This window comes from Nothoprocta perdicaria, unplaced genomic scaffold, assembly GCF_003342845.1.
Source record: "Nothoprocta perdicaria isolate Ctin4 unplaced genomic scaffold, notPer1 scaffold_8, whole genome shotgun sequence".
Taxonomy (NCBI): domain Eukaryota; kingdom Metazoa; phylum Chordata; class Aves; order Tinamiformes; family Tinamidae; genus Nothoprocta; species Nothoprocta perdicaria.
The window spans coordinates 8,702,242-8,727,123 of NW_020456087.1; the positions used below are offsets into that span (position 1 = coordinate 8,702,242).

At 51.3% G+C, this 24,882-nt stretch overlaps 2 protein-coding genes across 2 annotated transcripts in view; both read left to right on the top strand.

The window, feature by feature from the left end:
• VSX2 (visual system homeobox 2) overlaps positions 1 to 6,764 on the top strand; it is a 24,648-nt gene extending 17,884 nt beyond the window's left edge. Inside the window, exons 4-5 of the mRNA XM_026051874.1 lie at positions 4,803 to 4,983; positions 6,391 to 6,764. Of these exons, the coding sequence (XP_025907659.1) occupies positions 4,803 to 4,983; positions 6,391 to 6,719 (510 nt within the window). The 3' untranslated portion in view covers positions 6,720 to 6,764. The remainder of the gene's footprint in view (positions 1 to 4,802; positions 4,984 to 6,390) is intronic.
• Positions 6,765 to 12,235: 5,471 nt separating this feature from the next.
• Positions 12,236 to 24,767, top strand: LOC112957965 (acetyl-coenzyme A synthetase 2-like, mitochondrial). Its single transcript, XM_026051757.1, has 14 exons — positions 12,236 to 12,604; positions 14,173 to 14,269; positions 15,554 to 15,753; positions 16,423 to 16,598; positions 18,004 to 18,156; positions 19,847 to 19,994; positions 20,348 to 20,485; positions 20,694 to 20,786; positions 21,176 to 21,288; positions 21,801 to 21,927; positions 22,539 to 22,666; positions 23,387 to 23,450; positions 23,897 to 24,018; positions 24,106 to 24,767. The coding sequence occupies exons 1-14, from the start codon at positions 12,292 to 12,294 to the stop codon at positions 24,280 to 24,282; spliced, it is 2,049 nt and encodes a 682-aa protein (XP_025907542.1). The 5' UTR covers positions 12,236 to 12,291; the 3' UTR covers positions 24,283 to 24,767.
• Positions 24,768 to 24,882: the final 115 nt, after the last annotated feature.

A 24,882-nucleotide genomic window follows, 5' to 3' on the forward strand; every position in this document is an offset into this window, starting at 1 on the left:
AAAGAAAAAGAAAAAGAAAAAGAAAAAGAAAAAGAAAAAGAAAAAGAAAAAGAAAAAGAAAAAGAAAAAGAAAAAGAAAAAGAAAAAGAAAAAGAGAGAGAGAGTAATAATAGAGTTTAATGTGTCTCAACTGAGCAGAGAAAGAAGCTGTAATTGATCAGAAATTGCTTGAAGAAGAGGTGCTCCTAGAAATCCCCAGTGACGGTTGTCTACTCACAGCTGGCTGTTTGACCCAGCAGGAATGGCCGCGCACACCCGTGATGGAGCTGCCCTGTGCTCAGCACGCACAGCATCCTGTGTCTGTCATCTCTCTCTGGTTGGGCCCACCCAGGCTGTGYGCACGGGCCACTCCATCAAGTGACAGACAAGGACACAGCCTGGGAGTGGCAGTCGCAGCGTGATAACCAYGGAGCAAGTAGAAGTAATTGTCATGCAGCAAGGAGCCCGTGGACAGCAAGATGTCAGTGAAACTGTAACAGTGCAGAGAGATGGGAGGTAGCTGGCACCCAGTGTGGTCCCCCCAGCAAAAAGGGCAGCCTGAAGGTTACAGGGTCCCTTGCATTTAGGAAGACACAACAGGCACAGAGGGTTGTGGCCTGTGCAATGGAGCTCTGATCATGATATGCTCAGGCTATAAACTTTGCGGCTACCACAGGTTCCCTTTAACACTCTGGGCCTTGGATGGGTGGATCTGCAGACAAGCATTTGGTGGATTGCTCTGCTCTTCAAGCTACTCCGTTAGCTTCCTGTCCACCCCATCAGCACCTCATCTTTCCTACCATGCCCTGCTCAGCTCCACTCACTGCTATCTCTTCCCAGTCTTTCACTCTAGGCTCATTCCTACCCTGCAAAATCCCTCATCTATTTTTCTTTGCATATCTTCTTCAAGTACGTAAATTCTTCGAGCTCTTTGTACTACTTTCTTCTCTAAGTCACAGAAATGCTTCTCCTTATTCAGAGCCTCACTTAAAACTAATGTCTTTTAAGAGGCTAGTTCTTGGATTTTCTGGATGCTTTGCTATGAAGAGCCAAAAGATATCAGGACTAATTTTTCCTCTTTACTCTGTTGGCCAGTTCTTCAGGATAGGTTTATTGGAACAAGTGCCACATTTCACAGCGGATGCCCATGTGATAGTAGAAAGATGTAAATGATGCTAAGATGTAGCATGTTTGTCCAAAAGGCATCTCTGGCCATCAGATTGTGGTAGCTTTGCAAAAACATCAGACAAGCTTCAGTAACCACAATCTGAAATAGCTAAGGGCTCGCAGCACCTGCGAGATGTGCAAATGCAAATACACAGTCTTTTCACTGTGTGCTGGATGGTCCAATGAAAAACCAGAGGAAAGCAAAACCTATATGGTAATAAGCAAAGTGTATAGTACATATCCATATAAATAAGCATTTTACCAAGCTGAATTGACCCACATAATGGGAAGAGASAAGAACAAACATGGACAAACATTGCTTGAAGTAGCCCAAATATTAGAGAGCAAGAGAAGGTGTAGAACAAACCTCAAAGCAAAGACTACGGCAGCCAAGAAGACACAATATCGAAACTGCAAGTGAATGGAAGTGTAAGGGTGAAACCATATCCCATCAAGGACAGAAGAGTGAGGTGATGATAAAAAAACCCTTCAGTTTTCAGAAGTTGTGGCTGACATATCAACACAGCTAAAAATATCCCAAAATTACTAAAGTATTTGCATGACTCAGCTCAGAATCAAGGCAAAGGAAAATTGTGGTAATATAWCAAGAAATCTCTCCCAAGACTGAAGAAAGCAGTAACATCTCCCAGAAGAAAGCCTCACTGATGGTGCCATTTGAATGACAGCAAAATCGCAAGAACAGGTCATAGGGAATAATTCTGCTGATCTGAAATAGTGTGGGAGGGGGAAGAGACAGGAACTCTTCCACTATGCTCTTTGGGACAAGGTGTGTGGTAGAGATGTTGAATCAGGTTCTGATCTCGTGAATGTTCAGGTCTCCACAGCATTGGCTTCAATAGACTTCATGCCTCAAAGTATGATATGGGTCCTGATTTCCATTCTACTAGAAAATCTGTCATTTCAATTATTCTTTTTTTTTTCTGAATCAAAACTAACAGGAAATTCACATCAAATCACAAAACATTATTCAGGAAACCTCGATTTGATCTACCAAGGTGTTGCTGTTATTTTGACTTTCCCATTCGGTTTACAGCATATATTTTATTTGTGTTGCATGGACAAGTTTAAAATAAATCCTTTGGAAGAAAGCCACAGATAATTTTCTTTATATTTCTACTGCCAAATGCATTTGGGCAGGGGGGACCCAGGTCTGGGCTGGGACCCAGGCCCTCAGAGTGAGCGGAGAGGATGGAAAGAGGGAGTACGAGGCACCAAGGAAGGGTGCTTGAGACACGGAGGCAGGAGGAAGGGAGAAGGGAAGGGTGATGAAAGCAGCAGTGAGGAGGCATTTGGGTAAAAGAGAATTGTGGAAAGTTTAAAAAGTTACATGTTTAATACCTGTTGTGAAAATCTGTGCCTGGCTGAGATGCGAGGTGTGATAGCTGGTGATAAATGCAGCTGCAAAGAGACAAGGTGTGTAAGCCACTCTGGATACATGGAGCGATGTGAAAACAAAGAAGATCTGTAGACATTTGTTTAGGGGGAATGAAAAGGCTTGTGCTACAGCTGGAGAGGGATTGATTCCAGCCTTCCAGATTGGTCTGTCTTACATGGATGTAGGAGGAGTCCATGGCCTTAAGTGATGGATCTTGACAGTGTGGCACTGACAGGATGACCAGCAAACCCACGCAGCACCRTGCAGGGCATGCTCTGTGCTCTTGGCGACATGGTCAGAGAGAGGGGTTGAGCTTTCCTGAGGGTCCTTGCTCAGGTCTTAGTGGATTCATGGCTGGAACGGGCCCAAGAATAACCTACCTGTAGAAAGAGAGTGTAAGTCATTTGCTTTTCAACATTCAGCGGAGACGGAGAGGCTGGTGTGGCACATTCCTCAAAGCAAGCTGACCCTGATATCCCCTGTGACATGCACAGAGTGTCTTCTGCTGGGACAAGCAGGGATGATAGCACCGGAGATCTGGGAAAGGCCAAAGCTAGTGGCCTGTTACCGGCCACCAACAAAACATCTGCCTACCCTCTCCTCTGCTGCTCCTGGACCAACAGAGCCTTGGGGCTGCAACTTGGGCCTGCCCTGGCTCTTCTCCAGGCTTTTCCCACTCTGCTGCCTGCAAGGGCTGGATTTATTCTTCCAGAACTGGCTGTGTGCACACGCTATCACTACCCTTCCCAGCCCCTTGTAGAAAGCACATGGGGAAGCAAATCTCGCACGGTGCCGGGTGCTGTGCAGATCCCGAGGAGGAGGAGAGCTCATCTCCCACAGCAGGGAGATGCTGAGAGCAGGACCTCGCTCCACGCCAAGGCATCGCTCTCATGGTCCCCATGGCAGAGCTGGGGACCTCCGACTGGCCCCGTCCCCCCAGCGCTCCCCACGGCAGCCCAGGCCCCACCTCGGCTGTGGGCAGTGGAGGCAACAGAGGGTTAACCTGTCAGCTCTGTAATGTTAAACAGGTGTCAAAGGCACCTCCATATATCTGCAGATTGAAATCAAATTCTTTGCAGTATAAAAAGATAAATTACCCAGGCGATTCCCGCCTCATCCCACTCATCAGGCCAGCGCCAGACGGCAAGCAATTTTTTTTTTTAATGTGCTAACGACCTAATCAAGCAATCAAGTCGGAGAAGATTGCAGAGTGACCCCGAGCATCCATCTGCCAGAGAGACCCCGCCATTCATTTCCATTCTGCCGCGTACTTTCCGGGAAAGGGAGGGGAAAAAAAAAAAAGAGGAAAAAAAAAGAAAAAAAAAAGAACCTAAACAAATTAACACCCAATTTTCTGTGAGTCTAATTAGTTAAATGAGGAGGTGTTTGGGGTGTCCGTGGGGAAGGAGGGGCTGCCTCTCGGAAAGGGGACTGGTAGCTCCATGGCATTAATTAGTGCAGGTCAATGGCGTGGTTCCCTGGGGACCAGCTGCTTTAATTTCCCGTGATATTTCAGTGCCTGAGGCCCATCGATTCAAACTGAAATTAACTTATTTTTCAATCAGGCCTGGGCTGCCCCTGGGGCTGACTCTTCCTTTGCCTCCTTCTGAATAGACCTCGAGCAATTTTTCATCTAAAGCTGATGCCTCTGCTCTGCGGGAAGGGAGGGAATAAGGGGAGGGAGGAGGGCGAGTGAGACAAGAGGAATGGAAATCAGGGAGCGAACACTAATAGATTTCTGCACGCACCCCGCCACCGCCGCCTGCGTCCCTGCTCGCTGCCCCCCAGGTCACAGCTCAGAGATTATTCTGCCAATTTTCTGAGAAGATGAGGGGCTTTTCAAACTGGGAATTCAGGGCAAACCGCACAGAGCAGCTCCCCCTTCTCCCGCCTTTCCCGCTCCAGAGCATCCGCCCCCAGCCCAGCCCTCCCTGCAGGCACCGCTGCGCACAGCCCTGCACGGCAGCTCAGACACCCAGTAAATAATGAAAGAAAATCCCAGGCACGAGAGCCAAAAGCCACTGGAAAGAGACCCTGCAATGGGAAATTAATTATATCCTGCAGAGAGGGATGGGACCTGATCATACGCTTGGTCCTTGTTGCTCTTGCGAGGGAGAGCGGGGAGAGATGCACAGCAGCTGCTGCGTGGGAGGATGAGGCCACCACTGCTCTGGGGAGGAAGGTGCACGTGCCCACCTTCATCCCCCTGCACAGGCACGTGTGCCTCATAACTCACAGGTCCTGTTTTTGCCCACGCCAGGTCTGGTTCCAGAACCGCCGGGCCAAGTGGCGGAAGAGGGAGAAGTGCTGGGGCAGGAGCAGCGTGATGGCAGAGTATGGCCTCTACGGAGCCATGGTGCGCCACTCCATCCCACTGCCCGAGTCCATCCTCAAGTCTGCCAAGGACGGCATCATGGAGTCCTGCGCCCCTTGGCTCCTGGGTAAGAGAGCAGCTGCCCTCATGGGGACTGTGGTGGGGCTGACACAACGGCAGGGTCCCCAGAGGAACATGAGACATGTTGAAAACACTGGCAGTGGGGTGGAAATCTTCTCCTACCCATCTCCATGCAGGGAGATGACTTCTCCACAGTAGGGTATAACTGCCAGTCCCAGGCACCTGCCAGTCCTTGCCATCCTGATGTGCAGGAGTGCATAAACTGCTGGGATAAGGGATTTACACCCCAGCTCCCCACAGCAAGGCCCTGTCTGGTGCAGGAATTAACTCCCACACTTGGTCTTCTGTGCCTGAGTGTCCCCTGGAAGCAATCCCAGAGCAGGCTGCTTCTCTTGTTCAAGGCAAGAGGTTACCCAGATCTGATTCCCCCAAGGAGTCCAGATGATGCTATATGGGTGTGGGGTGCAGGGACCCACTGTCTTTGCAGTTGTCCTGGGCTTAGATTCCCTTTTTTTCTTCTGAAGTAAAGCACTGTTCTCTCCTGCTGCTCTCAGCAGCTGAGGGTACTACATTTTTGCCTTGTTTTGCTTTATTTTCCAGTGGATTGGGGATGGTATTGGCATGGAAGTAGTAGATACTCTATTGCATTCCTGCTCTTTGCTTCCTGCTTTCTAATCTATCAGGCTAATTCTGCCTCCAAACTAGTTTCTGGCATCTTAAAAAATGAGCTATCCTGTCCTTCTGTCTGGATGAAACAGAGAGGGAGAGGGTGGGCTGTGTGAGGAACAAAAACGTATGGGAGTACGTTTCCCATTCGTATGGGAAGCACTCCCAGCAGTGGGAGATCTCTCCCTCATCCCCCAGTGAGTCCACGAGTTCCTTGCCCTCTATGTGGCTCTGTGTGGCACCTGCACTGTTGTGCAAGACACTCATCCCTTTCACTTTGGTCCCATAGTTGGGTATGTTCCCATGTGGCAGAGTCTAGAGAGACTAGAGTCTCCCTAGCATCACCCATGACTGCAGTAAACTGCTGTCAGAMGCTGGTGACATCCCTCTCAATGTGTAGTGTCACACTAGAGTGTGCTCATCCACTCTTAGTTCCACTCCTGCCAAGCAGAGATATATCTGCTCCTGGTTCTGGCCCAGCCCAGTAGTTTGCTGGGTCAGGTTCATCCCTCCAGGTTGGGACAGCCATGGTGGTGAGCAGGGCCCCCCTCAACTGTGCATTAACGGTGCTGCAGGTTCTCAGGCTGGGCTGATCCCAGGAGAGAGACATCCCTGGCCGTCCTCGTGCATGGCATGGAGCGATGGGCTCTCTGTGACTGCTGTTTGAAGCAAGGGTTTCTGCTTTTCCTTAATTCTGGCCTCTCTTTATCTTTGCTGTTTTCAGTTCAAGATGGCTTTCCCATGCCCAGGCGCTTTTCTAAACCCGAATACCAACAATTCTTTTTAGGGATGCACAAAAAATCTCTGGAGGCAGCGGCTGAGGCAGGAAGGAAGACGGAGGTGGAACGCCAGGCCCTGCCCAAGCTTGACAAGAGCGACAAGGAAGAGAGGGGCCCAGATCCCAAAACCACCATTTCCCAGGAAGAACTGAGAGAAAACAGCATTGCTGCCCTCAGGGCCAAAGCTCAGGAGCACAGCACCAAAGTCCTGGGAACCATCGCTGGGGACCCCCCGGCCCTGGGCAGGAAGCCAGAGAAGGGGGAGGAGGCCGCGGTAGAGGATGAGAGACAGACGGAGAAGTCAAACTCATCACAAAAGGAGGAGAAGCTGATCTAGAGGGGAAGAGATGACGAAAACCAGCCCCAAAAGACACTGTCTCCTGCGGGAGCCGTAGCCTCCCTCAGACTGCCAGGGCCCTCCGGCCACCCCTGCCCGGGGCGCGAGCTCGCCGCGGTCTCTGCGTTTCGGGAAGATACAGGCTGAGCCCCGGGGCTGCCTGGCAGGGGTGTCCACAGCCCCTTCCCCTCAGGCATACCCTGCCCTCGCTCCCCTGCCCTCAGGGGTATTGACCCCTTCCCCACTCCCTGTGRGGAATCAGGGACTGCCCTGTCTTCATCTGAAAGGAAACCGAGGCTCCGCGTCCCTCTGGCACGGCCTCACGACCAGCTTTGAGTCCAGTCCATCAAGTCTCACACCCAAAACCCATCCAGTCTTGTGTGAGGAGTCCCTCTGCCGTCGCGGAGTGAATCCATCCCTTGCTGCCACCTCCCTYCTTCACACACACACCTCTCCTTGCTGGCACCGGCCTCCTAGCCACTCTCAGCCCCGGCCCTGCCCTCACCCCTGGCTTGCAGCCCTTCRGGAGCGGGGCAGCAGTGCAGATGTGTGGCTCGCTGGCACTGATGCCCACACCAGCACCTCGCTGTGYCCTCAGCACGCAGCAGGCAAGGCCACCGCTGTGTTCGCATGAAATGGTGAGTCCCTTCCAACCGTGGCTCATACCCTCCATGTGTGACTCATGACTCAGAGCAGCGGTTTGTGGGGAAGGAGGTGGTTGATTTTGAGCAGTTCACTTGGGCTCAGTTTTCCAGGGAGCAGCAGGTTTTACCTGCAGGTGTGACCCCCCCATTCTCACCTCCCAGGCGGGGAGACCCAAGTCCCTGCAATCGCTCTCAGTGTGTGATGACAGGGCAGCTTCCAAGCCGCCCTGCCAGGCCACACTCACACTGCACCTGGCACGGAGCTGCAGGCACACAAGGCTTACGTCTGCCTGTGGTAGCTACAAACCAGCTCCTCCCAGCCCCACAGACTGCTCAGCTCTGCCTGTGAGGCCAGTGCAACCCCTGAAGCAGTGCTGGGCTCTGGGCACTGGCTCATCACAGCTGGGATCAGGGTTGCCTCAAACTGCTCCAGGGAACTGCCTGGTTTCTACTTCCCTGAGGTCTGAACACGGGGATCCAGCACAGCCCTGGCTGTGCAATGTGCCGGGGGGCTGGCTGCTCACATGAGGCTGATAACAACAGACAGATGAGTTCGGGGAGAGCTCTGAGGGTAAGAGGCATCCCCCACGTCAGCAGCTCAATGGAACCTCTTATACTCCTCCAAAGAGGTTGAATCACAGGGAAAACCTTTACCTAATAAATCCTTCCAGGCAAGATGACAGCGCTTGTTAGGTGCATTATTGAACAAAATTTGCCCAACTCTGTCTGTGAGTGTCAAAGGGAACAACAGCCATGCAGATACCCCTCCCGGATACACCTGTACATACGCCTCCTGAYTGATCTTACACTAATATACGCAGACCTGCACAGCCAAACCCACTGTTTTTAGCAGCACTCCATGGTACCTTCACCCTGATGGGACACTATTCACCCCAATGGCCCTAGGACAGTGACTTCCACAGAGCCCTTTCTATCCTGCTTTCAACTGTGGGCAGCCTTTCCCCAGAGCTACTGTTTTTATTCTGTCAAGGTTAACACCCTCCACGCAGCCCTGTTTGTCTTTGTCCCCAGTTTGTTTGATGTGTTAGATTATAGCCCATGGTGTGTAAATAATGTATATACAGTGAGAAAAGAATTCAGTATTGAGGTGTTTGAGATATGAAACTGTAACAACTTCTAGTCATTCAGAATATGTGATTTATGTGCCATTTTCTGTAAAGATATGATCAAGAATAAAACTAAACTGAAACACTGTATACGAGTCTGGTCATCATTGTTCAAGAAAGGTGAATTTAGCCCAAGAAAGGACAGATAAGTGATACTCAGTTAAGGGATGGGGAGATATCAGATGAGAAGAGATTGAAAAATAATAAAGAAGGCTGAGCAGAGGTGTGAATCCTCTCTGCAAACCCTCAAGAAGGGTGTCTTGTGCCCTGGGATACATAACACAGCTAACAGTTCTCCTCACACAAGCCTGCAGGAGACTTGCTGCAAGTGAGATTAATCAGTGTTGCTTGTGACCATAGGAAATTAAAGAGTTAACAGCAAAAGCAGAGAGCAAGGTATAATACGGCCTGCACCACTGCCCCATCTTAGCAAGGTCAGGGACCACAGCTCTGAAGTACAGAATGGCCCTGGACAAAACCAGATGTTTATAAATAACTTTGGGCCTGGTACTAACAACAGGAGCATTTAACTGGAACAGCCTCTTCTGAAGCAAACTGGGGGGAAACAGCCTGACATCAGAGTTTGATCAGGCCCTGGGTGGGATGCCTGTTGCAGGAGACAGGATTCATACCTGTGTCCAAGTTACAAGGTCTGAGAACTGGTATTCCTCAGTGGACCAGAAATGTCAAAAGTGATAGAGAAAGTCTGGGTAAACCTCCTATCCATTGAAGGTGAGGTTGCAATTCCTGAGTATGAAAAACAATCACGTAGAAAGCAACATTAGGCTTCAGAAACCCCATTTTCTTATCCTCTCCAAAATTACCCATATGGTAATGATCCCCAATCAATCATTGTGCTTTTCTGTCTCTACCTGGTGGTGTCTCTGCCAGTTCTCGTGGCACTTATTTACCCCTTAGCAAATATCACCTACTTATATGTTTACCATCAACTATCCTTCTCTGTAAACCAGTGATACTAGACTCCCTACAGACTTATGCCTATAGCAACCACAACAAGCGTGTGCTGTCCATCCAGCAGTTTCACTGATCCATATCGGAAATGGATGCATTTCAAATTCTGATCACAGCACCTTCACTTGACCCATGGGGACTCTGCTCTTCAGATGTGCAAGTTTTTACAGTATTCCCTAGTGTTAGTATAATGACTGCTTTGCATTGCCTCATCTCTCCGAGATCCTCGACTCTATGTCACAGATTCCCACAGACAGGAGTCTTATCTCTCAGGATAGGGCAGAAGGGCTGTGTGCATTTCCCTATACTAGAGGGAAGAGGCACTGGGTAAACTGTCATTTCATTTAGTTCATTTCCAGGTTTAAGAGGTTACGGTCTCAGCAGTAAGCGGCACTGTTCTGCCTGGACTCTCACCAAACCCAGTGGTCAGGACACTCCAGTGGAGCTAGTTCAGATTTATCCAGACCTTCTCTGTTAGAGATATTTTTCAAGCCTTATTAATACTTTCTCCATTTCTGCTGATAGCATCACTATCTCTTGCAGGCAGTTAGAGGCCAAATGAGACTTTGGCCATGAAAAACAACAAGCAACATAAAAAATTGTTCTAATTTCTATGGGGCTCCAATGTATTCTTGTCTGGGTGACGGATAAGTCTACACCTTTCCTTCTCTTCTCTCCTCCTCTGAAAGAGAGAAAGAGTGCACAGCTGAAGCTTGRCAGAAAATAAAAAAAGAAAAATCATAGGAGATGAATAGAAAAGTTAATCATTTGAACTGTTCATTCGAATGAAAAGGAAGAAACTACAAAGTATCCGGCAAAGAGATCTACTACAACAGAGCAGCAAAAGCCCTAACCATTGTAACTACTGGTGCTGAGTAAGCAGCACTAATTGCATGATTGAGTACACATGTGTACACTCTGCTTGAGAGCAGAACAGCCCAGGAACCCAGCAAACTCAAGAAGACAGCTGAGAATTTAAGATATCTTATAACTGGGTGGATGTTAGCRATACTCCTAATGAGGTAGCTCCAAGGGAAGTTAACAGAGTATTCTTAATGGATAGCTAAAAAGGGAGCTGGAGAAGGGTAGCGGAGAAAAGCAAAAGGGCTGATTTCAGCTACATCCTCCTTCCTGCTCAGACAGTGAGAAAATGGGCTTGGTGCTGCTTTTCCTCCAGAGYTGATGATAAAGCTGAAGAGAGTCTGCTTGTGCCTAGCGTAGAAGTTGTGTGTCGTTGTGTACGATTGCTCAGAGAAAGAAAAGATTTCAGTGTCCAGAACAACTTTGGTGCTTTGGGTCACCTCATATCACACGCAGCCTAGCATTAGAGATGGGCATTTGTTTGGGCAAACTCACCAGCACTGCCAGGTAAGAGCACAGTAAGGCCTCAGTTCACCTGAAGGGGAGATTTTGAAGCCAGYTGCTGCAAGCACAGGGAAAGTTGCTTAGAGGGAAGTTGTTGTTGTTGTTTTTTAATAAAGGGTGAGGGTAACACTCCCTTTAATGTGAWCTCTGATTTGATATCCTAAGAGCTTATACTGAATTATGAGAGAAGAAGCAGAGAGTCACCTGTCCTGCTCAGGGCGTCTGGGGATGCTCTTATGGAAAAAAAAAACAACAAACAATAAAACCCCAAACCCRTGATAAAACCGTGATATCCATAGCRSGGAAAAAGACTGAAGAAGAGCAGATGTCCCTAGAAAATGAGAGAGACTGCTTGTGGAACGACAAGCTACTTGAGCTTGGCTTTGTGGGGCTGCTGTAGACCCCTAGGATTGTGTTTCCTTGAGCAGCAGAGCCCTAGGGTTCTGCACCTAGGTCTGTGGTGAGGACATCTGCCCTTGAAAAGGAGCTTCTGCCGTGTCGGTGTCTGACTTGTTCAGCAGACTCATAGGACATAAGAGCACACGTGGAGTCACACTATGAGGAACAATGTGCCATCAGCGTGCCTGGCTGAGACCAGGCCTGCTTGGAGGGGAAGGTCTGTTCTGCCCCTTCCTTGTGGCCCTGGGAAGGGAGGGGAACCTGGTTAATAGAGCTAAGAGAATCTCCCTGTTCCAGCACTGTAGGGTCTGAAGCAAAGAAAGCCAGAAGAAAGCTGTTCAGAGGGTGGGAGACTTTGGTGTAGAGAAACGTACTGCAGCACTTCATGCCAAGGCACCAGCCTGGCATGGAGGTGACCCTTGTCCTACAGGTATGTACAATTTAGCCAGGTACACAATGCAGAAACGACACCCTTCGGTGTTACAGGGAAGCAGCCCGCYTTGCTGTCACTATCCCGGGGGATAAGGGCGGGCAGGCTGCGGAGCGGCGGTGGCGGGAGCGAGTGTGTCGGGGTGGATGGCTGCTGGCTGCAGGCACGGTCAGCAACGGGGCGAAACGGTGTTGGGGCCACAGGGAGCGGGAATGGGGCCTCTGCCATGGCGGGTGCAGGCGGCTGCTGGGAACGGGTGTTTCAGCTGCCGCAGGGAACCCGGGCAGCGGCTGAGCCTGGCRCCCGTTCAAGAGAGGCCGTTGGGACCCAGATTAGCATGAAGGTTATTTTCAGTCAAATACTTCCAACAACACACCCCTTCCCCCTCCCTTAAAAGGGATTGCGTTTCCCTTCCCTGCGCTGGCGCGAGGCAGGAGGAGAGGGAGGCAGGCGGGGAAGACCGGTGCCCAGGGCTCCCTGTAGAGGGACGTCTGTGTCCTGTGGCCGGCGGGAGACGCAGCCAGCCACGATCCCAGCGTGTCCTGCCCGGGCTGGGTGCCCCGGACAGAGCARGGCGCTCCAGGTATCTGTCTCCTCCCTGCACTGTGCGACCCCTCCTGCCGCGACGCTGGACCATGGCCTGGCTGCTGGCCAGGGCTCGCTGCCCCGCGGCTCTTTCTCAGCCCTCCTGGTGCCCCCGAGGGTGGGTGACAGCCCGAGGCTGGAGCCGCGGGCCCCTGACGGCGTATATGCCCGAGGCCATGGCATTCCCGGGGCCCAAGGACCACCGGGGTTTGTACAAGGTGTCGGTGGAGCAGGCAGACGCCTTCTGGGGAGCGCTGGGAAGGAGCCGGCTCACCTGGATCACCCCCTTCCACCGCGTCCAGGACTGCAGCCTGAGCGAGGGCCACGCTGCCTGGTTCCTGGGAGGACAGCTCAACGTGGCTGGTAAGCAAAGGGAACCCCCCGAGGGCCTCCCCCGGCGGGGACTGCRGCTCCTCGCAGAGCCTGGGAGCAGGGAGGGCAAGGAGCAGCTCCCAGCTTGCTCCCGGGAAGGGATCTCTGCTGGGGGAAGTGGCTGAGCACCGTGATCCAGCGGGGAGCAAAGCGGAGGGAGGACTTTCCTGGGATGCTCTGTGTGCCCCTCGCCCTAGAGGAGGGCCCCCGGGGGGCCTCCGTGTGATGCTTTGGCCCCGGGAGCACGGAGGTGAAAGGCAGGAGCAAGGGGATCCTTGTAAGGTTCAGTCAGGTTCCCTTGACTGTGGGAACCTGAGGAAGGGACTGGGTTATGCTGAAGTGGTCATAGCAGGACTGGTGTGAGTGGGGAGCCTTGTCTTCTGCCAAGCGAGACCCCAGGGAGCCGCTGCGGGTGCCGTGCTCGGCTGTGCACGACCACATGCACTGAGCCYGTCATTGCAAGGCAGCGTCGCTGGCCCAGCTACGGACCCGTGCAACTGCAGAAAGCAAAACAGAGGAGCAAGGAGTTGTGCTACAGACCCTCACAGCTGTGTTCTCTTCAAGGCTTGATATGAGAGTGACTGCTATAGGGGTGCTGTCATAGGCAAAAAGTAGGGGCTGATGGCACCAGACACAGTACAGGAACCTGCTTGCCCCGCTGTTGATTCCAGAGCTCAAGTCAAAGATAAGTCTCCCCAAAGTCAGGTCTTAGGTAAAATAATTGATTAGGGCAGAAGGGCAGGAGTTATTTGCCTTTGGATTTGGAGATCCTGCTGTTAACACAGCCAGTTTTGTTTGTTTTTCTCATGGAAAACTAACTACAAATGTACAGAAGAGAGTTTTTATACGCAAACTATGGTTCTTGTATAATTTCATGGCCTCAGGAACAGACCAAAGAAAAGCAATGAATGTGTACAAGGCTCCTGATGAAACTGCAGTTGTCAACAATGTGAGAAAGCTTTCTTGGCACAAGAATTAAAGCCAAAGTCTCAACCTCCCATGGTCCTAGACCCCAGGAGACTTTGCAGTCATCGTGGTGGCTCTGTTACACCTTAGGCACTGAAGCCTTCCTGAACAAATCTTCATTTGATCCTAAATGTGTTACTTTAGAGCTGTTATTTCAGTAACTGCATGTTACTAGGAAGAAAAAAAAAATGCCACAATCYGCAGTGGAGGAAATACCAAGTTAGTTCTGGGGAGAATGATGGTTGGGTTAATGTTTGCCAGGTCCTCTGAGGCCCGCAGGTGGCATGGGGATGTGGCCTCCAAAAGGATTTTAGGCAATGTGTATACTGGACTGTGTTCAGTTGCAAATAAGGGGAAGACAGGTAGTAAGGATTAGTGTATATGAGGGATGTATCTGGCTTGGGATGGCGTTTGTGACCTGTGGGCTGATATCAGTAAAGATAGGTTCTGGTATAAGTAAAAGGCTAGTGCCTCTCTGTGGTAAAATCTCAGCCTTCAGTGTGATCTGAAACTGGGATTGCCAGTACTGGCATTCTGGGAGTTGGGGGGTAGTGAGAGTCACCCCAACAATGACTGTGGATCTTTTCTTCCAGTGAATTGTCTGGACCGACATGTCCACGTAGCCCCAGATAAAGTGGCCTTAATCTGGGAGAAGGATGAACCAGGGGAGGAGGTACGGGTCACTTACAGGTTGGTACTTCCCTCTGAGCATGCACAAGAGACACACTGCAGCACCAGGACTGAACTGGTGTGCWGATGAGAGCTGTGTGAGGGATACAGCCTCCCTTAGCAGGCAGATCAACTGCAGGTTGGCTGCTGGCTTGCCTGAGAATTCACTCTGCCCTCAGTGGTCTCCACCTTGTTGGGGAGGCAGACACAAGGGGAGGCTTCTCCTGACAGCTCTGCAAAGCTTGTAGGTAAGACCCTGTGGAAAAGACAYATGTGTGTGTTCCCAGCAGTGTTCCTGGTTCCTAAACTGGCAGATAAATGCTCTGCAAGAGAGGCCAGGTTCACAGCTGCAGGGAAAGCCCTACTCTTTGCTGGTAACCATGAGTATTGGGAAATTAAGTGCTCATGCATATGTGGGCATTGGTGCTGGGCTTGCATCTCTGCAGAGACTGCCAGGCCCACCCTGCAGATTGGTCTGGAACTGCCCTCTTCCCACTCTGGCTCTGTTTACCCATGGTCTGAGTCTCCATGCAGATTCCTCTTGAATCCCTCTGCACACAGAATAAGTCTTTTGTTTTCCCTGGCTCCAGGCATCACATGACAAATGGCCATTCTCCCCCTACCAATCTCCCCAGCTAGTTCTGGAGAAAACTTCCATGCAATGAGTCACTGACAGCCAAGCTTTTATTTCTGGGAGTGACGTTCCCTCACTGAGAAAGCCGTTGTTTTGCTGACCAGTTTGCTACAGCTGTACTTCTCTCTTGTAGGGCACAAGATCCAGAGGACTTGGCCTTCCCAGCTTTAATGAAGCAGTTTTACTTGCTCTGTTGCAGAGGAAGATACCTAACTGTTCATGCATATCCTCCAGTGTTGCAGGGTAGAGAGTGTTGCTCCAGCTGTGTGTTGATGAGAAAAGTGCAGGCTCTAATGGGAAAAGCCAAGAAGATAACTGAGGTGTTGTGATTTTGCTGAGTTGCAGAAGTCACCTGTGGCCATTGCTGGCCCTCTGGCCTGCCTATAGGACAGGCTAGGGGTGTGTGGATGAGAGGAGGGCTTCTGCAAACAGACAGAGGCCATCCTGATTTCCATGTGTAACGGCCCATGTTAGTGACTGGCTCCTCCCTTGCTTTCCACCGACATGTTCACAGCTTTCCCATGGGCTTCCTGTGTAGGGGAAGATTGGGTTTTTTAGAGACATAAGCTGTGACTCTGAAAGGCCCTCAAGAGAAGGGGGGCCCTCACCGTTATGCACACCGGTAAGATCTTCAAGAAAGTTTCTAACTTCACCCTTGCTTCTTTGGGCAGGGAGCTGCTGGAGCTGACATGCCGCCTGGGAAACACCTTGAAGCGGCAGGGGGTGAAACGGGGTGACAGGGTGATCATCTACATGCCCCCGTGCCCGCTGGCCGTGGCCAGCATGCTGGCCTGCGCCCGGATAGGCGCTGTGCACGCTGTGGTGTTCGCTGGGTTCAGTGCAGAGTCCCTGGCAGACAGGATCCAGGATGGTAAGAGCCAGGAGGTAAAAGGGCACGTCCCATGTATCCCTTTGGGAACTGCTGAGCACTGCTGAGCTCAGGGCATGATGACGGTGTGTGTAGCCTCCTGTGACCAAGACTGCTAGTGGCAAACTTGTCAAGATGTGATGCCTAAGCAGAGCCCAGCCAAGGTGTAGGCTTGATACAGATTGTGGGTAAGACTCCTTGGGCTAAGAGAGAGTGTATTGCCAAGACTCCTTGGGCTAAGAGAGGGTATCCTGCAGTGTATGGCCATGGAGCAGGGATTGGTACCACAGAAGGTGACATGGACTCTTAAATATCTTTTAGTCCATATCTTTTAGCTGCAGTGGATAAGCCTTGGAGAGCCATAAGCCTCTCCAAGCAAGTGGCCTGTCAGGCCTTCCTGGGATAAGGAGGGTTGTGCTAGTTCTTTCCTTCATCAAAAGGACCAAGTGGCTGGGATACAGGTTCTTCTCTGAGGGGCACGACATAGGCAGGAATGAATGGGAAAACAAGATAAGAAGTCTCTATTTGTTAAACAGAGGATACGATTAACAGGAACTGGGAGATGGAGTAAGAGGAGCAGGGTGGGAAATGCTGAGCATGTGGTAGAACCAGACTGGCACATGACAAGTGGTGACGGAGCTGTTTACGTGACTCTTCTTTTGTCCTCTCCAGCCCAGTCGGARACAGTGATCACAGTGAACCAGGGACTGAGAGGTGGCAAGGTCATTGAGCTAAAGAAGGTGGTGGACCAAGCTGTGAAGCAGTGCCCGGGAGTGAAACGTGTTCTGGTTTCAATGAGGACTGACAACAAGGTTCCCATGACAGCCTTGGATGTGCCGCTGGAGGAGGTGAGACACCCAAGGATACTCCACTTTTCTTGGGCAGCACACTCTGCGAGCAGGGCCAGGATGGGAAGGGTGGATCCTGGCTGGTCCCAGCAGCTCTGCAGGCAGTAACACAAGGGAGGCAGGAGGGGAATGGTGTCCTGCTGCAGCAGTGAGAACTAGGGCTGCATGTGAGTTGAGGGCAGTTCCAGGAGCACTTGGGAGAGGTGACTTGTCAATCTTACAACAGCCGTCCCTCTGCTGTCATGGGCAGGCAGCTCAAATGAGCGCCCGTGGCAGTGTGGAGCAGGGGCTGAGAACACCCCAATCCTGCGCTGATGCACTTGTTGTGAGCCCACGCACTTGTTGTGAGCCCACCCCTAGTCCCCTACAGCGGTGGCACCCAGTTCTGCCCATGCACCTGGAATGAGCCAGCTGGCAGCTAGTGCCCAGGCGGGCAGATCGTGAGGTGGTGCACCTGGTGTTCACAGCAGATGTGATGTCCAGGCAGCCAGGATGGAGTCCTGACTCTGGAGAGGCCAGACCCTGTCATGCATCTCTCTCAGCTCTCTGGAAATGAACAGAGTTCTTCCTGCTTGAGTTCATCATGTCTAAAATCAATTAGTGCTGGAAAGGCTTCCTAGAAGACTTTGATACTGGTCCAAGAAGTGACTGTGTAAAAATAGCTGTCTCTTACTCAGCAGATCTGCTCTGAGGAGAGTGTTTTGCCAGCTCAGCAAGGCAAAAGAGAGTTCAAACTTGGGAGCAGAGAAAGGAAAGGTAAAAAAGCAGAGGAAGACCATACAAAAAGGGTAGTRTGGCACGGGTGGTCTGAGGAGTAAGTATTGGAGGAGAGATGAGTAAGACCTGTGGGACAAGATGTCCTGGTCAATTGATGAAAGGAAGACAGGGAAGGAATCCTATGGTGGGCAAACTGAACAGTCACAGCAGCAACTGATATCTCCTGGGTGGGTAGAAATGGGAGATCCAGTGCTTATAGTGAGAATGAATTTAGCTGTAGGCTCAACTTTGATGCTGGTGACAGATCTTAGAGTAAAGAAGAAGTTGCAACACCCAGGAATAGGCAAGAGACGAGTCAGCTGAGCTGGGGCTTGGACTGGTKTGTGAAGTGTGTTGTGCACATGTGTTCGAGAACATGAGTGGTTCTGATGCCACTTCCATCCAGGCGAGGACAAGGAGGTGTTTGGGGCATGTAGGCAGTGCTGTGCCGAAGCAAAGTCTGTCATTGTGTTTCTCAGTGCTGTCACCCTGCCAGACCTGACTTTGTTGGCTCAGCCAATGTCGAGCGAGCCAAAGTGTGCCCACACGGACTGCACTGACTCCAGCAAGGGATTAATGAAACCAGCAGGTGACAGCACAGGGAAACTTGAGAGACTCTGACTGAGGACTGCTGTGCTCCCTGTTGCAGGAAATGATGAAGGAGGATGTGTACTGTGAGCCTGTCGCTATGGACAGTGAAGACATGTTGTTCCTCCTCTATACATCAGGCAGTACCGGCAAACCCAAGGGCCTGGTCCATTCCCAAGCTGGTTACTTGCTCTATGCTGCCCTCACACACAAGGTAAGGAATCCCAGACATACAGCATTCACGGGCAGTGCAGCAAATAGAGCTGCCATCTTCTTGTGTGAAGAGCACATCTTCATCCAGAGCAAAATCTCTGGGAGCCCTTGTGSAGCACCTCTCCATCCAGCTAGTGAGGGAGGGCAATGTGTGCTTTGGAATAGGCATTCCTAAGCATATACTCCTCCAAACTGCATTATTTACTTTTGTTCTTTCCTTCTTGCCCAATCCTATGCTGAGTCATTGACTGTATTGAATCATAGAATCGTAGAATGCTTAAGGCTGGAAGGGCCTCCAGAGGTCATCTAGTCCAACCCCAACTGTCCCACTGTGTGGATCAATTTTAAGATAAGGGAAATCTCTTAACTTCCCTCTACTGCCACTATGACAATATTCCCAAAGTGAACACTATAGCACTGACATGGATAAAAGGGTATTGAGACATTAAATGGAGGTTTGTTTGGAGAACTTCTTCCATGGGACCTTTGCTTTGGGTCTGACTCTCTATGTGGCTGTAATTTCAGTTGTGTTCAGACCTTGCACCCTGTGGGATAGCATACACAGTGTTGGCTGGGTCCTGTCTGTCAGTCATGAATGCTCGAGGCCAGAACTTTTGGGGTGTATGGTGTATGTAGGAGGAGGAGGCAGGGGATGTGCACAAGCCCTTGGTTTTGCTGCAAGTTAAACTCCGTGCAGTGATACCCAACGTGATACTTAACCCTCTTGAGGCCCCTGATGTCTTGAGGCCCCCAGCTGTCTTGTTGGCATCAGCACAACATGAAATGCCTGATTTGGGAGCTTCAGCACATCAGGGTTGGTTTGTGAGAGGCTGGGGACTTCTATCTAGGCTTGGAGACACAGGGATCAAATAGTATGTGGCTGTGTTAGCACTCAGGTGCTCTGGAAGTCATGACACAGGCTTGACATTAATTACTGCTCAGCTCTCTCAGTTGGACGTTGCAGGCGGCCGTTGCCATAATTCACTGCTGGGTTAGAGAGGCAGACCAAGCAGGGAAAGTTTCCATTACAAACACCCTGGAGCACTTGAAGGCCTGGCCAGATCTCCCTTGCAAAGAACTGCCAGCCCGCACCCAGGGAGCAGTAATGAGAGACGTGTAGGTCTGAAATAGCAGATTCCAGAGCAAAAGAGAAACAATGGGCTAGTAGAAGCTGGGCCTCTGGGAATTTTCTGGCATYGAGCAAAGGAAACAAAGGAAAGTACTTGAGGAAAGCAGACGTGCTGCTGCCAGTTTGAAAGCTGTAAACTCTGCCCTGCACAGAACAGACAGTTTCCCAGTACTCCAGCCTTAGAGACAGGTCTCTTCTGAGAAAGATGTGGGGCAGTGCAAACAAGAGAACATTCTGCTCTCTGCTGGGCTCACGCAGCTCAGGCAGAGGTGACAGCTCCTGGGCATCTGGGCTGCTTTGGGCTTAGGGTAGAGGGGTCTCATTCTATTCTCTCATAGCAGGTGAGGTGGAGTCTCCTTAGTCATATTGTCCAGGGACAGTCTGAAAGGTGGACAAGAGGTGGAAGCTGCTCGTTCACAGGCACAGGGAACCCTGGGGCTCTGTCTAGGGGGTTCCTCAGTGGCAATTTTGAATGATAGACTATTCTCAGTTGTCCCCCTTGGCAGGAAGGAAGAGACTAAATCCAGGCCACACCACTCACTGTCTGTCCTCCCTTATTCAGTATGTGTTCAGCTACCAGGATGGGGACATCTTTGGTTGCGTGGCAGACATTGGCTGGATCACGGGGCACAGCTATGTGGTCTACGGCCCCCTCTGCAATGGTGGCACTACAGTCCTTTTTGAGAGCACTCCTGTCCACCCCAACCCTGGTGAGTGAGAAGGCAACTTGTGAGAGCAAGGGAATGCAGCAGCACCGTGCAAATACTGTGCCCTGCGCAGAGGAAGCAAGCAGAGCTGCTAGAGGAAGCAGCTCCCATTAGGAAATCCCTGTGGTTTCTCCATGGATTATGCATTTCTCTTTGTCCTCCCTGCAGCAGGGAGAKCAGTGAAGCCAGGTTCTTTTGAAGGAAAGAGGCTACTGCTCCAATCCTTTTCTGGGGAGGTTAGCTTGGCTTCAGGTCCATGTGCTGCTAGAGAGCCCTTGCTGTCACCTCCTGCCTCTGCTTTGGGCTCAGGTTGGAAGAATCTGAGCAGGCACTTACTTGCCCCATTTCCATCCTAGGCCGCTACTGGGAAACAGTAGAGAGGTTAAAAATTAATCAGTTCTATGGGGCGCCCACTGCCATCCGCCTGCTCCTGAGATATGGTGATGAATGGGTGAAGAAATACGACCGCTCTTCTCTCAAGGTTCTTGGCTCAGGTAAGTGCTGGTGCATCAGCAAATCCTTGGGCTGGCCCTGAGCATCAGGTGGTGCTGTTCTCGAAGTGTTAATAGCCAGGAGAGGACCTCTCCCCATGTTCTCTCCCTCTGGCAAGTGCAGCAGAAAAGGAGACACCATTACAGCAGTAGTAGTGTGTTGCAGGGGTGACTGCCTCTCAGCTCTGCCCCTCTGCCTTTCCYCTTGCAGTGGGGGAACCCATCAACAAGGAGGCCTGGGAGTGGTACTTCCGTGTGGTCGGCGAGGCACGGTGCCCGATCGTGGACACGTGGTGGCAAACGGGTAAGATGCATAAAGCCCCCGTCACAGGCACGGCCAGCTTCTCTCCTTGCAAGCTGTAGGAGTAGGCTGCTGCTCTGTGGGACAAGAGGGAACAGTTATTACTCACATACCTGTTGAGCAATCCCATAAGACAGAAGGCTACGGGCATCAAAATGTGATAGACAAATGGTCTGTAAAACTAACCCACTGAAACATGGGGAGTGGATCTCTTGAAGTAAACGAGCAGGACTGGCCTCCTACAAAGAGCTTTTCTCGTATCTCCGGCAAGCCCAGGCCCAGCTGAGTGCTGAGTGCTGAGTGAGGTTCAAGGTGAAGGCTGAAGTCTGTGTTATTATCTGGTTTTCTTCTCTCCCTGGCTTTGTCGAGCATTGCATTTCTGTTCATTTCAGAAACGGGAGGCATCTGTATCTCACCCCGTCCTTCTAATCCTGGAGAGGAGATCCTTCCAGGCATGGCCATGAGACCCTTTTTTGGGATCAGCCCCTGTCTCCTGGATGATAAGGTACCTTAATAGGCTGCAGCTCAGACGCTGGCCTATGTTCCCACACTGCTGTAGCCTGTGCTCACGCGAGGGAGTGGAGATCTCCAGCTGCATCTCTTCCCACATCTGCTGGGCAGCAYCATCCTTACTGAAATGGGATTAGCAATGCTGCTGGTAGCAACATCTTCCAGCTGGTGTTCAGTCCTGAAACAACCCACTGCTCAGGCTCCCGGAGAGGCCCTGGTTAGGTCAAGTTACGAGCACTGAGAGAAAGTCGGTCAAGGGCCAGCTGAGGTAGGTGGGCTCTAGCTGGAGGATCCCAGTGCAGTGGGCAGCTAGTTGTAGGACTCCCCTCACTGTCTGCCCTGGCATTTCCAGCAGGGAGGTGTTGCTGGGCACAGTGGTAGAGACAAAGCAATGACTGAATGTAGGAGTTTGTACCTGTCATAACAGGTACAAACTGTCATAACAAACTCCTACAACTGAACTTCCCAGTTACCTCAGTCATGGTTATTAAAAAGACTGTTTTACAGGGAAATGTCCTTCCGGAAAACAATGTCTCCGGAGCCCTCTGCATCTCACAGGCCTGGCCAGGTATGGCACGAACCATTTACAATGATCATAAGAGATTCCTGGAAACCTACTTGACTCCTTATCCAGGTAAGGAAAATGAGGAGGGTCACTGAAGGGGGGCTGGGCTGGCTGCACTCCTGAGTGCTGGTTTCCAGCCCAGGGGCAAAACTCAGGGGAGCTGCCCTTGCTGCTTTGCTCTTCCAGAGACTTTCAGCAGTGCAGACACTGTCCATCTTGCCCTGCTTCTTTCGRTCCAGTGCTACCATGGCAAGGGGCCTTTCTAATCCACCTTCCCCACTGGGATATGCACATTTTTACGACAGTGTTTTTTTTCCTTTGGTCCCCAGAACCCCTAAAACAAGGCAGAAGTCTCTTAGTCCTTCTGTCTTGTAAATCCTGAAAGCTCCTGCCATCCTGAGGCACTGAGCAAGCCCAAGAGGATGGGTGTCCCACCATGAAGACAAGGGAAGTCTCTTCCAACTAGGAATTCCCAACAGAATTGAGGGAAAGGCCCTGATGGTGCAACAGGTACCTCCTGAGGCAAAAGACTCTGAGTGCTCAAGGAGCAGAGCACCCAAGCCCTTATGCTGACTGAAGGCAGGAGAAGGCCTGCTACACCCCAGAAAACAGCAAGGGAAGGAGGTGGGTGGTGGTCTGTGGTCAGTGCAAGGAGTGACTGACRGCTCTGGTCTCCGCAGGGTATTTCTTCACTGGAGATGGTGCTTATCGCACCAGCGAGGGCTATTACCAGCTGACAGGACGGCTGGACGACATCATCAACATCAGTGGGCACCGGCTGGGCACTGCAGAGGTGGAGGACGTGGTGGTAAGAGATGCAGATGGGAGGTAAAGCCGTGTGAGGGGGCAGTGACGCAGCGCTAGTGGTGATCAAGAGAAGCTCCTTTAAAATACCAGACCAAAAATTMTGTTGCTTTCGTGGCAGGGAGCAGTGCCTGGGGTGCAGTTTTCTGGTTCTGCTCATTTCCTTCACCTGGACTCTTYCCTCATTGTACCATGGACCTGACACTACTGCCACCCACTTTAGCAAGGATTGGGCTTTTCCTTTTGCTTAGGGTGGYACCTGGTATCTCCACCATAGCTGTGCTATGAGCAGTGTTGAATCCCCCCTTCCTTTGACCGATCCTGTAGGTTTAGTGCTGAGCTTAAGGTATTTAGCTGAGCTGCTCCCTGGCCTCTGCAGCAAGGGAGGGACGGAGCCAAATAAGGTTCGTGCTGTTACTAGGTGAATCCCAAAGTGGGAACCAAGCAGGCACACGGGTGGCGTGCCCATCCCCATCCCTCCAGGGCCCCCCCAGGACATCAGGGCGCATCCACGAGCCAGTAAGGGTTATAAAACTTGCGGGAGCAGCTGGAGGCCCACAACRGGGTCTGGAAAGTGTAAGTTTAACAATGTAAAAGCTGGGCACTGGAGCAGGATGGGAAAAGCACAGAGGCCGTCTGAGGCCCTTCCCTGTCTCCCTGTAACAGGCACAGTTCCCAGGCAGCAGGGAGCACCACCCTGAGCTGCAGCTCTGTTCTCTTCCAGAATCACCATATGGCAGTGGCCGAGTCTGCTGTGATCGGCTACCCCCATGAGATCAAGGGAGAAGGTGAGGCTCTGGCTTGCTTGCTGCTCAAGTTCCTTTCCCCTGGCTTACACCCTGCAGTGGCATGGGGTGGTGGCCACTGGATATGACAAGGTGCAAATTGAAACACAGGCACTTCCATCTCCATGTGAGGAGGAACTTCTTTCCTGTGAGGGTGACAGAGCCCTGGAACAGGCTGCTCAGGGAGGCTGTGGAGTCTCCTTCTCTGGAGGTCTTCCAACCCCACCTGGATGCCACCCTGTGCCATGTGCTCTGGGTGTCCCTGCTTGAGCAGGAAGGTTGGACTAGATGATTTCTAGAGGTCCCTTCCAACCTTAAAACATYCTGTGATCCTATGAAGGCGCCCAATCGTCTTCAAGCCCATGGTAAAGCATGGTGCCCAGGGTCACAGCAGTCACCACCACAGATGCTGCACAGTGCAGTGAGTTATATGGTGGTCCTTCTGCCAGGAGCCTACGTCTTTGTTGTGCTCAAGAAGGAGACTGGCTACACGCAGGAGACTCTCACTGCAGAGCTGCGCGAGCTCATCTCCCAGAAGATTGCCAAATACGCAGCTCCTGAGTACGTTCAGGTAACACCTACAGGCTTGAGCAGTACCCCGCCTGCAGCCTGGCCAGCCTCTTTCCCTCAGCCTCAGCTGTGCTCTTTCCTGTTGCAGGTCACACGCAGGCTGCCTAAAACCCGCTCCGGGAAGATTATGCGGCGAGTGCTAAAGAAGATTGTGGAGGACAAGGCCAGTGAACTTGGGGACCTAACAACCCTAGATGACCATGAAGCTGTGCAGCAGATCATAGAGGGACACAAGCATCTAATGGARGGGCAAAGGAAGTGCTAGCTTGGCTCTCCCTACAACCACTTTCTCTCTCTTCACTGTAAAAACCAGGGCCAGGCCCAGTAGGGTCACTGGGACACTAGGGCTCAGTAAGTGACAAAGAAATCAAGTCTCCACTGCAGCATCTCAAAGTAAATTCTCTGTATCACAGAGACCCTCAAAACCCTTCTCTCTGCACAGATGCATGAGATGGGAGATTTGGATGCAACACAGAGACACTTCCTCCCTTAAAAAGCAGAGGACCAAAAGCCCTCCTTGAAGCTCCTGTGACTGGCAGTAAGGGAGTGAGCACGAGGGCAGGATGCTGTGTCCAGCCCCAAATATAGGTATTACTCCTACCCTGGGCTCTGCTCTTCAACAATAGTCTAGTTTAAGACCACTGCCACCACGTAAGCAGCAGGACAAGACACAAACAGCCTCACTGACAAACACTGRCTTTCCACGAATCTTTGGCTAACAGGCACCAGCTTTTAATACAAAAATGTTTCTTTGACCTGTAACCTTGTGTCATAAAGCAAGCAGAGCTCTGCCCTTCTCTCTGCTATCATCCCCCCCAACACATACACTTTAGACCACGTCTTTGACAAGTGCTGCTGCCACAGG